The sequence below is a fragment of the Tyto alba genome, unplaced genomic scaffold (assembly GCF_018691265.1).
Source record: "Tyto alba isolate M040663 unplaced genomic scaffold, T.alba_DEE_v4.0 Super-Scaffold_17, whole genome shotgun sequence".
NCBI classification, from domain to species: Eukaryota; Metazoa; Chordata; class Aves; order Strigiformes; family Tytonidae; genus Tyto; species Tyto alba.
This window is the reverse complement of record NW_024881279.1, coordinates 9,406,133-9,423,865: the sequence shown is the minus strand read 5'-3', so window position 1 is coordinate 9,423,865 and position 17,733 is coordinate 9,406,133. Positions and strand designations below refer to the sequence as shown.

The 17,733-nt window shown below is 49.2% G+C and overlaps 1 protein-coding gene across 3 annotated transcripts in view; it reads right to left on the bottom strand.

Moving 5' to 3' along the window:
- The window catches only part of LARP1 (La ribonucleoprotein 1, translational regulator), a 43,681-nt gene that overhangs the window by 18,791 nt on the left and 7,157 nt on the right, over positions 1-17,733 (bottom strand). For all 3 annotated transcript variants that reach the window (XM_042789962.1, XM_042789963.1, XM_042789964.1), the window contains exon 2: positions 8,186-8,212. In XM_042789962.1, coding sequence (XP_042645896.1) covers positions 8,186-8,212 — 27 coding nt within the window. The remainder of the gene's footprint in view (positions 1-8,185; positions 8,213-17,733) is intronic.

Genomic DNA, 17,733 nt, shown 5'->3' with positions numbered 1-17,733 from the left:
GCCATGTATCAGAGCTAACGCCAGACTGAGATGAGAAACGCTTGTCTCTGCAGCTCCATGCACAAGAGGAAAAGCCTGGGATTCATAGCACCAAATGCCTGGCATGCTCACATTTTGCTGAAGACATCATACGGTATACAAAAACAGCAAGGTTCAGGGCAAACTGGGCATGCAGGCTGCACCTTCTCTAGGTTTGCAATGTTTTATAGCTCTACCTCCCACCAAATCGCAGTTGTAGCTGGAGGTGCATGCATGGAGGGGGAAATCAAAGGAGCACTGGATGGAGTTCTCTAACAGCTTTAAATGAGATGTTATCACAAGGACATTTTCCAGCATAAAGGAGTGAGTGTCAACAGGGGCTCTCACCTGCTCCTGGGGACTGTGGAGAACCACAGCTGGCCCCACCACTTGCAGCATGTGGTCTTATGGCTCCCAGCTGGCAGCACAGCATCTGGCCTTGTTTATAAAGGTAAGAGGGATATTTGCAAGACCTCTGAAATATCAGAAGTTTCCTGCACATGCAAGAAAAACTGCAGCAAAATGGGTAAGGTCAGGACCAAGCAGAAGACCAGATCCTTAAGCTACACAGCTGAGCAGGATTCAGGCTTGCAAAGCATGTGGGAAGCCTGTTCAGCAGGAGCAAGAGACAAGCTGCAGGCACCATGGCTCAAAGCCTTCCCAGCAATTTTGTGCAGCTCCTCAGCACGCAGCTCCACCTTACAAGCCCTACTGTAACAGCAAAGGAAGCAGGGAGCTGCCTACACTTCTCTGCAATGTAAGCTCTGCAACTGCTGCAAAGATCACTCGCTAAAAATAACTTCAAAAAGGGCATCTGACAGCTCCACAGGGAGCATGAGAACACTTCCACCTGGGTGTCCTAGGCAGGCTCCAAGAGTTTGCCCTCAAAAAGTGCAGGGAGAGAGGCCAGGGGTACAGGCAGGTTCAATACAGCATGCCGGGACAGCACCACCACCGGCTGGGAGTGTGGGCACCTGAGTTATATTCCCAGCTCTTCAAGCCCTGGCATCCTTCAGCTGATACTCCTAAAACAGCCCCAGAGCAGGGGGAGGTAAAGCAACTCAAGACACTTGCAGAGCCTGTCTCTCTGCGGACAGCACACTGCAGGCAGCACAGACCTGCACAGAGACCTTCAGAGCAAGCAGGGGCACCAAATGTAACACAGCCCTGGTCACTGCGAGCTGATAAACAGTATTGCTTCTTAAATGCATGTAACTGTTATAAGCTCTGCACACACAAGTTATTTGCAGGGTCTGACTTTTCTTTCCAGGGCAGATGAGAGGCAGGAAGGGTCTGAACTTAGCAAAGATGCATAACCATCCTCCCTGTGGCCTCCCAGTCCAAGACAGAAACCCTTCAAATTGTGGCCAAGCTACACAGGTTAAGAAGTGCCAACAGGCATTTCTAGCGTTAACAGCACCTGTGAGGGCACTGTGGATTCTTCCTGGCACAGACACTACTATTAAAGGTAGCAAATGAACTCTCTCAAGGGTGACTGACATCTTCCCACTGCCTTTTCAAGCACCACTCTTCCCTGAAAAGGATTTCTAGGAAACTTTTGACACACGATCCACGCTCACACCACCACACCGATCCCTGAGATACCAGGCTTGTGCAGAATGAGACAGCACAGGAACCCCCCTGGTTTTCTGAGGAAAACCAAGTCTCAAACTACGGGGTCTCTGCTGGGAAAGCCAGTGGTTCCCACAACCCAGAAGGCATCACACTGGGGACGCAGACAAGGTCATCCGGCTGACTGGACTCCAGGAACTGTCAAAATGAAGGAGCCAGGCTGGCTCGGGCCCCCACAGTTGCTAGGCCACCCTGCTCTCCCTGAGCAGGGAGAAAGGCACCCATCACCCCACCACCCCTGCAGGAGAGGCTTCTCCAGCACCAGTGCCTGACCCAGCTTGTCTAGTCCAGTCAAGTCTCCAGCTGGCAGAGCATTTAGCCAGCAATTCCTCTACCATCACACAATACAGAAAAACCTCCGAGGACACCTGCAAGCACTCCATCGGGTTCAGGGGAGAGGGGCTGGAAAAGCCAGCAACGTTCCCAGTCAAACACCACATCAGTCCGTCACAGGCAGGCTGGGGCCCCTGAGAAAAGGCGCAAGTTGATCCAGCTGCTGCTCAGGGCGACAAGGAGCAGCAAGGACACCTCAGAGCGGGGAGAGGAGGGCACCTGAGGCAAGGCTGCAGGGGCCCAGGGCACGCAGGCAGACCAAATCATGGAGAAGCCGGAGGGTCAGGCTCTCCTCCAAGCTGGCTCAGAGAACAGCTGATAGTTCATGACCTAAAAAAATAAAAATCAGTGGTGGGGAAGTAGGAGGGGTGACATGAGCAGGAACTACAGGACAGCAAGGACAGACACACAAGGCATGGCAAGACTCGCAACTCCTAATAAAACAGTAAAAAAAATCCCAGCCCACTCACCTTTAGGGGCAACTGATTTCCAAATTAAAGGGGGTTGTCCACCCTCCAGGAGGGACCAGGAGCAGTTTTCCTCTGTTCCTGCTTACCTCTGCTGTACTGCTCTGCTTGTTCTGCCAGGCTCTAATGAAAAGCTAGTTAACAGTTAATTATTACCCATTCAGACACACGATCCCCTACTCTGACCGACTGCCTGGCCGGGAGGGATAAGACAGTCACGTGATGCAAAAATCCTGGCCTTATGAAAGCACGGGCAACTATATTTAGTTGGAAAAAAGATGACCTAGTGAGCCCGCCTCTCCCTGGCCCCCCCTTTGGAGGAGCTGACCTGCCACCTCCGGAGATCCTACCTCCATGTCACCCGGGAAGTCCCTCATCCAGCCAGGAGTTTTAACACCAGGATGGGGATGCCAGGCATGGACCAAGCACGGTGTACATGCACACACACAGGCTGTCCTAGGGGGGCCAGACCAGCATGCAGCCTGGGCTGGGGGCACCTTCCCTTCCCATCCTCAGCGCTGCCCAGTGGGTCACCCTGTCAGTGGCAAAAGCTGATAAGCACCAAGAGTAACAAACACGGCCCAGCCCAAGGTCCTGGACCTTATCTTGAAAGCTGGAGGCACACAGGGAACCAGTGTGACCAGTGCAAGGGTGGCATTCAGCAGCAATGCTCTGGCTGCCAGCCTCCGCGTGCCCAGGACTGGGAATGATCAGAGCTAGAGATGGGAGTTTGCCTCACCTGGATCAGCCCACCCCTCTCTCTGCACAGTGGCTGGGAGAACAAGACAGACATGGCCATGCCGAGAATGGAAAGGAAGCAAAGGCAGCCATGCAGTGGTCACACACGTGTGCCACTGCTGTGGAGAGAAGGTCCCAGAAAAAAGGTGTGCGGCAACAAAAGCCAAGAGCATCATCCACTCCCCCTTCCACTGCAGTGGAAGAGCTTCAAAGGAGAAGGGGAAAAAAAAAAAAAAAAAAAAAAACAAAGCCAGAAAGCCTGAGGACCAGACATCATTAATCTCTTGTCATCAGCAGAGGGGTGCTCTCCGCCTGCATCCCGCTGCAGCCGATGAGACAGCACAACCGGCGGTGCCCGTAGTGTGAGCAAGAAGAGGTCACTGCGTCGCTGCCAAACACAGGGCGTTGCACTGATGTGATCCCTTTAATGGCCATCAGCCTCTTCTGCAGCTGCATCTGGGGACTTGGAAGATGACAAAACCCTTCCTGGGAAGCATCTGGTACATCTCACTGTAAACATTTAGCAATGAAGAGTCAGGAATTGAGAGCCAAGTGCCTGCTGCGAGATCCTCCATCTGAGCGTTCACACTGTCTAGGAGGGGTCTGCACAGCTCCCACTGCCTGTGCCAGTGGAGGGGGTGAGGGGTCATCCAAGGCAAAGGTGCAAACTGCATAAAACATGCCTCTGGAAAACCCATCATCTTAAAGAAGAGAGCCAGAAACCAGGTTTCTAGAAAGGAGACCGTGATGTAATTCAAAGTATCATTCTTAGTTCCTCCCCGCTGTGATTCCTGTACCTGACTTTGGCTACTTCTGCAGCGGGATCTGCAAAACCAGCGTGTTCCCTGTGCAGTGGCCACTTGCAAAGCAACTGCTAGACTCGCCCTCAACGCCTGCACCAGGGCAGCTGCAAACCTCCTTACCCGACTGAGTATAACAAAATGAGACCGAGCAGCAGTTCAGTTTGTGAGGCCATGTAAGACAAAGCCACCAACAGGCAGAAATCCAGCCCCATCCCCTGGGACGGGGGAAAGCAGTAGCGATTTGGTGGGAGGACCAGGTGCAGCAAACATTCCCAGGAATTTAGGGAGGCCAGGCCTAGGTGACCCACTAAGCAGGGTGTCTCCAGAAATGAACTGAAGAAATCCTACAGTCCTATAACCCCCTGGATTAAATAAAGCACAGGTATAGGGGCTATTGACAAATCCAGAGCATTAAAACTGTAACAACAAGAAGGCAGCCAAATATCCTTGCAATCTCTGAGAGCAGGCAGAAAGGCTCCTTTTTTCCTACTTAAGGATTACTGAACCTCAGCCAAGCCGATTTCAGGGTATGCTCTCCAAGCACAAGATAGAGCATCCTCACTTATGGTCTCTACCTTATGCCAGACGCAGTGAAATTCAAGACTTTTCTAAATAACTTTGATACAACAAATGCTGCCAACTTCTTTCCTGTGTGCAGTCACATGGATCCTGCTGCATAAATCACTCTCTCCAATCCAGGTAATTCCAGTGCTACAGGTGGCTGCCTCCCCTGTCTCAATGCACAGCATAAAAGAGTAAAAACACCCTAAACAGAGCGAGCCTTCCCAAAGGAGTGAGGAATACCCAGTTACAAAACAGTGCAAACACAGCACTTTCTCTCCTAATTTAAAGACCCATCTCTCTTCCTTTAAAATCCTCCATCAAAAATTGCTTCCTTGCAGTGGGAGCATCACCCACATCTCGTTATGGAAAACTTCACAGCATTTAATTCAAAGTAGCATTTGTAACTCAAGAAAGATATCTCAATCACTGCTGACAATTCTCCAAAATAATTAGCTCAGGGTGCAGCAGAAGATTAAAAAAAACACATCAGGAGTAGTAAGACCAAGACAGAGCATCACTTGCTGCTCTGTTGAACACCAGCGCATCCACAACTGCACCCTGCAGTCAACTCTGGTCTCTGCATTTCAATAAGGGCACAGCAGTGTTATAGATGCACAAAGTAATTAAATTGCCCAAAGGCAGCCCCTTAAGAGGTGAGACTAAAAAAATCTGGGATCTTCCACCATTGAGAGGAAGAGGACTGGCTGCAGTGAATGCCAAGAGGCCACAGGAACAGCACACAAAGCTAGCAGGAGATCCGTTTTAAAGCAAGCAAAAGTATTTCCTTAAATAGCAGGCAAACTTTACCACCCCATGTGGCAGCAAGTCCTGGGAGGTGAACAACAGCAGCCTTGCAGAGGGGTTAGGTGTTCGTTGCCAGTATGTCCACAGAGCTCCAGGTGGAGACACCGCCCTCAGAGCCCTCTAACAGCAGAGGTGGGGAACAGAGTCAGTCCCTCTGCTCTGCCACCACACCGCCAAGCCCAGCCCCACATTTCTTAAGGGTCTCAATGTCTCCCAGCTTTCCACCTGAACTCCAGATCACAAGGTTTGAAGTGGCTTCTTCTGAAAAGCACCCTACAGCTGCCAAATCCTAGTCGCTGGATGTGGGACAGGAGAGGACCGAGGAACTGCTGTGCCAGACAGAAGCAAAGCCAGTTGCCTCTCTCCGAGAACAGTTTTATTTCCAAACACTGTTAGGTAACTGGGACACAAACACTGCTGCCCTTCCACCTCCATAGCGCTTGCACATGACAACAGGCTGAGGGCAGAACGCCTCCAGCATCCATACGCTAACAAGCAGGAACATGCTTTGGGGCACACTACAGCTACTGTGCCTACAAAATGGTTGATTTTTGGCTCAGGTTCCCCACCTATGCAAGTCTCAACTCTGTTACCGCAACTCATCATCCTCCGTCATTATGATAACTGCTTCCTTGGGTGGAAGAACAACGGACTTCTCCCCGAGAAGGGAAACCAGTCATACAGACCCACCTGGCCTTACAAGATTAACCTTAAAAAATAGGCACTGCCATAGATATGGGAGTCCTGGTGATTTGCAGTAACAGACTTGAGCAAATTAACTTGTTAAACAACCTCAGCAATGAAAGGGAGGTGAGAGAGTCAAACCCAACAGCCTCAGGAATGCACAACAACTGATGCTAGGAGCAGGTATGCTCCAGGCAAGCCTGCTGCCCCCTGCCAGCGGTGCTACCCTGCCTTCGCCTGCTGCATTCACACTTCACTGTGTTTTGAGATAGCAGGGCTTCCAGATGAGCTTAGTGCATGGGAAGAAAAAGCATGACACCACCTTTAAAGGCTTTTCTGAAGAAGGCATAAGAAAGGACTGTCCAGTGTCCTGTGCACCTACCATTAAGAGGAATCCTGTTTAAGCTTCCATTTATCTCCCTAGAAATACAGAATTGCAAACAAAAAAACAAGCTTTGTAGGTAATGTTTTCTGCAACACTACTGACATGTAACACACACTTACTACAACGCTATCATCTGCTGCAGGCACATGCTCATGCCCCACCCTGGAGGCAGCTGTGAAGGTCCCCAACCAGCTGGAGAGCAGAGGATGGAGTTATGCCAACCAAAGGACACCTCTGAGTCTGCAGCACAGGCAGACAAAACCCAACATCAAATGAAGGCAGGTCTTCAGCAGGGTGGAGAAAAGCCTCTTAAGAACAAGACATGGGAATATACCTTTGCTGTTTCAAAACCAGTCTTAATATTTCACTCTTACATGTTCTGAAAGCAAAAAAATCATTAAAGACTCACAGATGCATTGGGATACTATTTGGGTTACTTCTCCAACACCTACAGAGGCATTTTCTGCAACACGCCAGTAGATCTAGTTATGTACCATGGCCTCTTCAGCTGGCTAAGAGTTCTGAAAACACATACACACTCACAACTTATAGCCCTCTGGTTCAGCTCATGAAGTCTAATTACACTGTCTCCAATGTTACGCCAGACCTCTCAAAACCAGTGAGTTATTTTTACTGAAATCAGCTTTAAGACAATGGAGCCAATTTCCATACTTCCAAATCCAGATCAATGCCTCCACAATCAGCAGCAATTTACCCTCACACTACTGCGTGAACTGGGGAAATGTGATCCCATGTAAAGCCAAAGATGCAGGTAGGAAGTAGACATAGTGACGTGCCCGAGATCACACAAGGTCAAGACAGGCACTGACCTCCATTCCCAGTGCCTTTGCTACAGGACATCTCCCTGGGACACTACAGCTCTGAGACAACAAGATCTTACTGACTGGAATTGGTATCACTGGGTAAAACATAAACCTTTCCTTCAGTCTCAGAACTTCAACACCAATCTGGATGAAGAGTTCCCAGCAGTCTGGGAAAGGCAAGAATTGAGATCATAGATGCCTGCTTTTAAAAACTACATCCCCCTCCTGATTTGGGACCTGTCCAGAGTAGCCTCCTCTCCCTCCCTAGGACCCCAATCCATTTCTGCAGGGTCCCTCCTAGTGAGGCTGCATGCACCACTGGGGCCAGGAAGTTTTCATGGGTCCTGCACTGATGGCAATGCAGTGTGTATCTCGGCTGTCTTAACAGCGATATTCAGCGGCAACACACAGAGCAGTCCAAGGAGGAAGTCTGCATCTTTTCAAAGTATTGCAAATTCAAATATACATCTTCAGGTTCATGGACACATCAAGCTGTATACAACTAACATACAGACTAACAGCAGCAATTCTGAGTTACATCTGCATCTTGACACATCAATGTTTTCGGTTATGTGTGATGATCAAGGCCTACAATTTCCCAGACTCTTTTCAGCCTGGACACCCAAATTTGACATGCTACCATGTATGGGAGGAAAGTAACCTTCCAGCAGTTACAGTCATCACTACAGGAAAGCATAAAACATGTCATTGACATACAGGAATGGCCAAATAAAGGGGCTTTTTTGGTTTGCTTTTTTGAGTTTTTTTTGTTTGGCTTTTTGTGTGTTCTAGGGTTTTGTTTTTTAAATTAGTATCTGTAACATATTCCTGTACTAGTCTTCTAAACCTCGTTAGTACTGACTCTGCAGAAAGAAGGGCAGGAAAGGCATGGGGGAGGGAGGTTTGAAGACTCCATTTTTAATTAATACATACCAGACTGGCCATCAGTTGGAAATATATCTGTAAAAGAGAAGAAAAAAAAAAAAAAAAAAAAAGTCAGTATTGGTTGCAGCTGGAGTGCGAATCATATTTAAAAGGTCCCATCTCTCTTGATTTGTTTGCTTTAGCTAAACAGAGGAAGTATTTTCTTAGTATCCCAAGTTAAACATCAATCCAGCTTGGAACCCACCTCAATTCAACCACTTGTTGTGAGAAAGATTTTGAAGGAAACAGTGTTTACCTGAATGTATTGCTGTCATAAATAACCTAAATTGGCTTCTAACAGACAGCTGTGAGGAATAAAAAGCTCGTTAAGATGTACAAAGATCCACACAATGACCTAGTCGGTGGCACCCCCACGTTCCCCCTGGCCAGCATTATCAAATGAAAACCTGCACAGAGAACACCTAATATGCTGACGGGCTGGGAAGTGCAGATGGCAGCCAAAGCAAAACGAGCATTTTCCTGATGGTTCTTGATTTTTGTAGCCACAAGGGACATCAACAGCTGTGGCTGACTCCGACACGGCACCTATACCAGAGAACAGGCAGCCAGAAGCACGCACCCACCACCCCGAAGATGCCCAGTGCCTTGGCACATCACGCATCACCCGGCAGGAGTCCTTCCCCTTCCCATCTCTGGTGGCTCTGCCAGCAAGCATAGCCCATCACGTATAGCTGCTGGAGTCTGAAGGGTTTCAGATGCCGAAACGGATTATTCAACACCTTCCCACCCCACAAACTCCTTCCAGTTAGAGGTATAGGTCCTTCTCCTGATGGACCCTATTTATTGCTAGGAGGAGGACACTCACTGAGGTAGCAGGGAAGGATCAGATGAAAGACTCACTCTTTTGCGGAGCACACACAACGGCACGTGTGGAGAAACTGTGATAAAGGCTTCCCCAAGCAGCTATGAAAACAGCACTTTCGAGAGAGCACTACATTATGTTTTCTTCAAGGAACTTGGAAGAGGGGGTAGGGAGCCTGCCAGAAAGCCAAGGTCCTCCTAGGACAGGGGCAGGCCCCTGGCTCCTGCTTATCAGCTGCCCAAAACACACATTCAGCTGTAAAGTCACAAGAGTTGCAGCAAGGACTACCCCTTGGACAGGACAATGCTCTCTGTCCTGGGCTCAACCAACACAGAAACAGCAAAACAACACCTCTACCAAAGAGCTCCTATTTAGCTACCTTTAACTGCGTTCAAGGCGTCCTCAGGCAGGGATGCTTTCATCCCATATATAAGCAACAGAAGCAAGTGGGGGCAGAGGGGAAAGAAATAAAATCAAAACTCCCTCCGTAGTTTTACACAGGGTTATGGTCTGTGGCCATGTTGAAGGCATGATCTCAGGGAAAATCCAACACATCCGGAGAAGCCTCCAGGCACCAGTCTGGATCCTTTGCAGACTGCATGTTCTACTGCAGCCCACCACCAGCACATCACCCAGGTACATGTAAAACATTTTGTATTTCTGTGATGGTTGCTGATGAGGTCAGGCTCCTACAACGAGTAGAAACACCCTGTACTTGATCTAACAGGTCCCAAACAAGAGTAAATTTCTTCATTTTTCTACTTTGGCAACTCCCAGACAGCTTCTCTGCAGAGGAACAAGGTAGAAGCACTGGGTAATGTATATCCCACCTCTTTGGATCAGCTAGCTGTACCAGCTATTACCACAAAACAAACTTAACAAATAATAATATTACTACAATGGCTGAGAAAAGGAATTTCTTTGTGCCAGCCAAGAGCTACAGACCTTGGCAACCATTCCCCTTGCTATACCCCTATCAGGTGCAGTTCTCCAGTTTGTATTCCTGCTAGGCTGTCCAACCAACTCTTCATCAAATACATGCTGCAGCCTGGCCAGCCATCTGCACAACCAGCCACCCACAAGAGGTTCAGGCTACCCCCTTCTAGAAACTACAGCAACCCAACAGATTTGCCACCACATTTGCTAGAAAAGCAGTGGAAGCTCCTCAGATGCCTGGGTCAGTAGAAAGCAAGGGCCACGCATGATGACCAGGGGCAGACATTGCTCACATTCACCAAGAGGTTTGCCAGTGCAACTCCTGTTGAGGAAGGACACTTGCATCCAACTCCTCAGCCCTCCTGTCTGGGAGAGACTGAGCTTCTCTAACTCATGACACCTATGATTAACACAGATGTGACTGCAAGCTCTCCAAAGCAGAGACCCAGAGTGCTGGGCTTGCAGGCAGCTTTCCCCACTGCTGAGAACAAGAACAGAGCAGTCTGCAGGACTTGCTCTTCTGAAAAGTAGGATTGCTGGGAGGACACATATGAGGCAGGGCTGGTCAGGTAACAGCAGGCACAATAACCCTTTGGGATGCCTTCTCCTCTTTCAAGCACAAGTGACTAGATTAGAAATTAGCCTGCCAATTAAGGGCAGCACCTGAGGTGCCCAAGAGAAGTCTAAATCTGGCAACACTTTCTTTTCCCAAGAAAGCCACGGTGGGGAGGGACACAGAAGGGTGTGTGGCTGGCAGGGCAAAGATAAACCCCTAGGGCTGCTCTCCAAGGAGCCCATCTAGCACACTGCAGGACTGAGTCTGGCTGTCCAGCTCAGCTCCCTTCCCAGCACTCCCAAGGTTAAAAATCAAGCACGAAGGACCCAGGCACAGAGACCAGGCTGGGATTTTGCTCAAGCAAAGTCCCAACACATAAAGCTGAAGACAGCAAACCAGTCTCACCAATTCCTCCCAGCGCACATACAGCCTTCCCCTCAAGGCACCCTGATGCTGGGTATCCTGATGCAGGCCAGACGCTGCAGAGGATGATGCTCCACAGCTCTCCATCATCCGACCGGCTACCTGCCCAGCAGCAGGCACTCCCCATGCAGGAAGAGCCAGGCAGCTCTGCCCCTGCCTTCACCACACCTCCCAGCCAGATCCAGCCTGCGGCGCTGGGTCAATATAAAATAGCCCCCAGGCAGCCAAATGGGAAGGAGCAAGAAGTAACAATTTCACGATGCAATCAAGGAAGACCCATGAAACTCGGGCCCTGTGGTCTCACATTTCCTTCCCCTGCTTGCATGCAGACACTGTTTCTCAGCATGGGCCCAAAACCAAAGAATTGGTGTCTAAACAGAAGGATTATAATTGTCACAGGAACCAATGACCTCTTCATCATAGCACCAGCCTCTGCTGAGACAGGTATTTCCCAAGCCCTTTACCATCCTCCTTAGCTCTGTACATACATTATCCATACAGACTATGACATCTCAGCAGAAATCATGTTTCACAAATTATCAGCAAAGGGAGGTGGAAGAAGGAAGGAGCAGGAGGAGGTCAAGGGTGCGTGTGGCAGCCAGCAGGATGTCAGGACAGGCATGGAGCATCCCTTTCAGGGCTGCCACAACAGGGTGCAGACACGGGACAGAGGTATTTGCTCTGAACACCAATACCCAGAGTTGCTGCACAAAAAGCCCAGGAGACATAAGCAAATTGAGGGCAGTCCTCCTTATCTGAGGCAGTGCTGGGGGGTGGATACAGAATCCCAATTTTTGTCTGATGGTATTTTTAAACGCGGGAGGAGACCATAAGCTAAAATGGGGCATCTAAAGAGAAAAGCTGGTGCATCCACACATGTACCCTCACCTCAGGGGCGATCTGGCCACCACTGCTATTCAGGTAACCAGGACAGGTCCAGAAAGGCTACCTCATTTACGAGCCTGTATGTCCCCTCTGCTGCTCCCCTCTGCTCACTGCAGAAGCATGATGCTAACTGGGCTCCTCAACCAGCCACACTTTAATATCAAATGCAACCCCCCTCACAGGAAGCCTGCCTTCTCCCTGCTCAGGAGCTGTGGTCAGGAAGAAACCTTTACCACCCGCTGCCTGTCCCCAGTCTCTCTGCCACCAGCACCCCTCTTCTGCCACGGATGCTGCTTCTTCCCAGCAGGGCCTGAGGAGCAGCAGCTGAAGAGCAGCTCATTAGCCCTGATGCAAGAGAAACGCTGACTCGTTATTACAGCAACCCGCAGCTGTAACTGCCGAGAGGGGCAGCACAGCCGCAGGCCGAGTGCCAGCGAGAATCAGCTCCCTGCACCCTGCTGCCCACCGCCAGCCCCCTGCAATTACCCTTCTGCTCTCCAAACTGGGGGAAAAACGACTTCAGGGTGCTTTATGTCACCTGCCAGTCACCAAAGCACACTGACTGGTACCACTGCACCGGTGTGCTGAGCGAGGGCTGCTCCTCTGCATGCACAGGTACAAGCACACGACAGCATGCTCCTTGGCCACTCCCAGTGGGACATGGGGCTCATCCACACTGCCACTGCTACAGGAAGACACTAGCTGATTTGTTCTGGCTTTTGACCCATTAAGTTGTAACAAAATCATCCCCCACATTTTGAAGACAAAAGACTCAGGCGTCAGCAAAAAAATGACCTCTCCAAGGTCACACAGGGACTCAGCAGAAGAGACGTGACCAGAACTCAGTTGCAATGGCTTGAAATGCAATGGCAGCTCCAGGGCTGCACTAGCTGCCTGGGAGAGGGCTGGGGAAGGGAAATGCTGGTGGACAGCAAGATCTCCAAGGATCTCTCGTCCTAAACTGACCTGCCGCCCTGCAGGGACGACTCAGTTCTGGTCCTCTGGCTATGACAGCAATCCTCCCAGTGCAAACAGCACAGGCAGGGAAAAGGTCCAAATTACATAGTCCACATAGTCCACTGTCTGCTGCAAAGAGACCAATGCTGCTTGAATCTCTTCACCATCCCCAGGCAACTTTTCAGCTCAAATCTATCACCTGGCTCCCCCTCAGAGGCCAAGGTAGTGCCTGCACAGGTTCCCGAGACAGTTACAAGCCTCTTCAAAGCAATGCTCAGTAGAGAAGGGGGCGAGGTCTGGTAAGAAAAAGTAGCAAAGCAAGAAACCCCAAACCCAAAGATTAGCATGGACAATTATGTCCCTCCTGAGATCTTGCTTGCTTCCTCCTCCCCTCCTTCATTACCTGCCAAGCAGGCTCAGGGAGGGTCCAGCTCTCAGCCACCCAGATCTTCCCAACCCTTCCCAGCTCCCATGCCTCTGGACAATGCTGAGGTACTATAATAAGAAGTATCTTTACCCCCTCGAAGAGAAGCTGAAGCTTGAGATAGGTAAAAGATCCTAGCCAGATGGATCAACCCTAACCTGCTGTTGGTAAGGTCCTACAAGTCTGTGAAATAAAAAGGTAAAAATCTACAGAAGTGTTTATCAGCTCCCAGATCAGTTTCTCTTCTGCTTTCCAACCAAAGGATGTTCCTTCTCAGACACCCCTGTCACCTACATTAAGAGGCTGAAGAGCTGCAGCCAGTGTGAGCTCTGACATTGATTTCCCATAAACCATGTGGAAACAAATGCTTAAAATAGGTTTTCAGTGTATAAACAATCATGGTTTTAGTGAAGCTCAGTTGGGGTGCCCCTGCTAACTACATGTAGTTGAAAGGGATGAAGGCTTCCAGCACCACCAAGCTGCAAGATGAATACCCCTAGAAAAAAATCACCTACTCCAGAATCAGAACATTACCTGCCTAAGACAGCTCCCTACCTTTAACTTCTCATCATACACTAAATCAATACCTTAATGTTGACATTCAGCCTCTTCCAGACAGAAGGGGAGCAGAGCTGACCAAGCAGGGCTGTGACTGCGGCTGAAGACACGGTCACCACCGGGACCAGCGCAGTGCCTGGCAAAAGCACCTGTCAGAGACCTGCTTGGAAGAGGGTCCAGATCTCTTCTCCGAGCATCGGAGATGCCAATGGGGTTCTGAGGAATGCATCTGGTCAGCCTGACCAGGAAAAAATGAGAGCTCTCCAAACAGATAGTCTTGTGAATCCAATACTCGCATATGCGTAGGCACACAAGGAATAACTGTAAGGTCACGGCTGTTTTTGCTCCCATCCACTTATCAGTGCTTGCACTGGAAAGAACAAACATTGGGTGTTCTATCCCATTAACCCCTTCTCCCTCCATCTCCAAAATGAACAAGCAGCAAAGCACTACTGCTGCAACCACAAGCCCTAACACTCCTATTCACACACCTGACAAAAAACTGCACAGAATGTACAAGGCACCTTCAAGGTGCCTGATTGCTCTTCCCATGAAGCAGCTGGTGAGCCAGCTCTCTGCCACACATTCTTTAATAACCAGTAAGCCTGAAGTGATACCACTGGAAGTCTCCAGCCTTCCAGGAGACCAACCTTAGATGAGTCTGGGCCCAATGATTACAGTCACCCTCCACAAACTGTTCTTTAAGCTACTGGATATTGAACACGCAGTAAGACTTCAGATATGATCAAGCAAAATTAACATGTGTCAGAGACTGGTGTTGAAATACAAGAACCGTTTTGGGATGGCCCAGAAGCCAACTGGATCCCAGACTGTGGAAATCAGTAAAGGATGGCGTTTCCCTTTGACAGGGTTATTGCACTCTGCAACATGCTTCTCTACATGCACATCAAGGACAGGCAGTCTCAGACGCCACCACAAAGCTTTGCCTTAGGACAGCTCAATAAGCAGTGAGCAAGACAGATCCTTCTCCCTACAGTGGAGAACCCATTACTGTAGCAGAAATTCAATCTCTCCATGAAAGAGGATCCCCTCCACCTCCTCAAAAGTCCCAGTATCATAGGTCTGCCCGGTAACATCAGGCAGGAATGCCATAAATCCCTGTGAAAACCCCAGGAACTGAAAATTGCAAGGCGCTCTCCACCTTAGGGCTGTGGGCAGATGGCCAAGCACTGGGTCCGTAGGACACACAAGGCAGCACAGTGAAGACAACATAATTTAATCTCTTAACTGAATTAGAAATCACCAGACTCACAGTCTGAGATGTTCCCCCCCTCCAGTCCAGGCTATTTGGTTGGTTTTAATCAAACACACAGCTTTTCCAATCACTCTCCAAATCCCATCCTTGCTTGGTTCCACTTCTCTGCTGTTGATTAGATTAACTCTGATTTCAGCTCCAACTGAAGTTAAGAGCATTGTCCACTTGTAATCTGGCCCATCTCTTTCAAATCATCCTCACAGTTGCATTTGCAGGTTTAATTTTACATTTTAAAAATATGGGTCACTTACAGCAGATTTCTCCCTGCAGAGCATGCAAATGTCACCTTTGTCATTCTCCAATTTAAAAAGGGGAGATAGAAGAGCTCATCTGAGTTTGGGGAAGCCAAAAGAAATCAGTCTCCCTTTTGAACAGTTAGGTGCAAGACTGTCTGCAGTGGCAGAGGATTTCTGAGCACTCAGAAGATGCATTAGATCATATTAGGTATTCCCCCGAGCTCTCAAGGTTTATCTGGGAAGTGAAATTTAATATGATTACAGCCAGCAAAGTCTCATGCTTTGTCATCTGAGCACATGGTGAAGACACCTCCGTGATTCGCTATTCTGTCTGATTGGGTGGTATCTTGTGCACAAATATCCTATCGTTTCAGAGTAAAACCTCCCAATAACATTTCTGGGATGCATTTCTCCACATTTCAGTATCTGCTGCTACAGTCAAGTAATTACTCAGCATCATGCATACTGGTGTCACTCTACACTTAATTCTTTGCTCTATTTTTCCCTTGCCCTCTTGCACAGCCTTGTAGCTGACTTGCCAACATGCGCCTGTCTGGAGATACACAGGTAGGGTGAAGTGCTTCAGCCACTCCTCTAAATCTCTTTTTATGCTAGATGATGCCAAGAGCATTGCTATTTGTTATTATGGTCTTTATTTTCAGTAGGCTTGTTCTGTGAGTCTGAGAGAGCTGACATAAACAGACATTGCTCCTGAGTTATGCTGTTTTTGTGACTATGTAGAAGGGCTACAGTAAAATATAAAATTATTGTTGTAAGAATCCTAAGTGTCTTGCAGGAATAAGCTCTGTGCTTCTTCTGCAACATTTAATACAAAAAATGGAATATATGACCCTGGAGAACCCTTAGAAAATAATTTCTTGTAGTTCAAAGTGAAGTGAATGTTGGCATATCAAACATTTGGATGTTGCTTATTAACCATAAATTCTCACTATTTCATTCCATTACTAGCTTCATCATCTCTAACTGTGCAAACCAGATAGTTTGGTTACTAACATTTGGTAAATTAATAATCACTCATTTGCACCATTGACCAGAAGCTTTCAAAAGCACAGTTATAAAGGGGAAAAAAAAAAAAAAAAAAAAAAGCAGAGTGAATTTAGTGTGAAGGCCGAATATATATTACAAATAATCTGCTGGGGGACATTGCCAAGTATTTAGCAACGTACTCACCTTCTGGCAGCACCTCTGAGTTACCAGGCAGGTAAGACACCCATCTCCCCACACACCTTTTCTCTTACTTTCCCATCAAGAAAACTCTACCCTTTCCTCATTTTTGTGGCTTTTCCAATTTCATACTCGTTTCCCCACATATTTAGTCAGGAAAAACTCACCTCTTTTCTCAGTGTTTCAGACTTCTTAAAACCTAACATATCTAACCCTGAAAACCCTCTGTTCTCTCCATGTATGCATCCGGCAGCTGGGTCAAAAAAGGCAAATGACTACCAGGGAAGGGGAAGAGATAAGCAGCCCCCTGCGCCCTCCCTCTTGCCGGCGGATCCCTTCCAGCATGCAGCCATGCCCTGCAGACTGCAGAGTCACTCTGCAGGAGCACGGCACACGCTGCCGCTCAGCTGGAAAAACGTGCTCAGCAGTGTGCTCTGGACGGACTCTGCTTCCTCCCACCACCCCCCCCCGAGCCTCTGGGGTTGCACCCCCATACCTGAGCAGGGAAGAATGGAGCAGCACTGGGCTCCCACCTGTGCGCCGCCCCTGAGGCTTACACACTGGTGCCCAGTGGGAAGGACACACAGCACATTTCCGCCCCCTCCTCCCCCACTTTCCAATCACAGTTTAACTCTGGCTTGTGTGTCAAGGACATGCAAGGTTCAGAAGCCCCATCCAAGCCCCTGTTTCCCCCCATTCCCCCCCTGGCTACCACTCTCACCAAAGGATCTCTGCAGAGCCTGCCAGCAACTGAGCAAGTAACACTGTGGAGCACCAGAGATGCTTTTCCTCCACCACCTTCCTTGTGGGGCAGAGATGCCTCTCCTGGGCCCTGTCTGAGGGCAGGGCCACTTTGGAGATCAAGTCAGGAGTGGAGAGAAGCTCCTGCAGGCATGTGGCCAGGTCACGGGCCAGCTCTGCCTGCTAAAGGAGCACGCTGCAGACCTGTTTCCAGCCACTTCAAGGGGTACCCGGCAGGAAGCCAATGTGCTTCCTCAAGAGAACAGGTTGGGGCAAGCTGTGTGTGCCACGCACGCTTTGGAGGGAAGTGGAGTGCCATTTTCTAGATCAAGGGAAGAAAGCACGCCCGTGTCACCTCTGAGTGTCACCTGAACCAGACTGAGCGGCACTGACAGACCTGTGTCACACCAACAGCCACCTCCACTGGCCATTTCTCGAGCTAATGGAGGCTTCCACTTGACCTGTCCTGCCAGAGCATCCAACCCAGCCAGAGCCACCATGGTCACCTCCCACACACCATCAGAGCCCCAAGCTATCCACAGCAGAGATGCCTACCA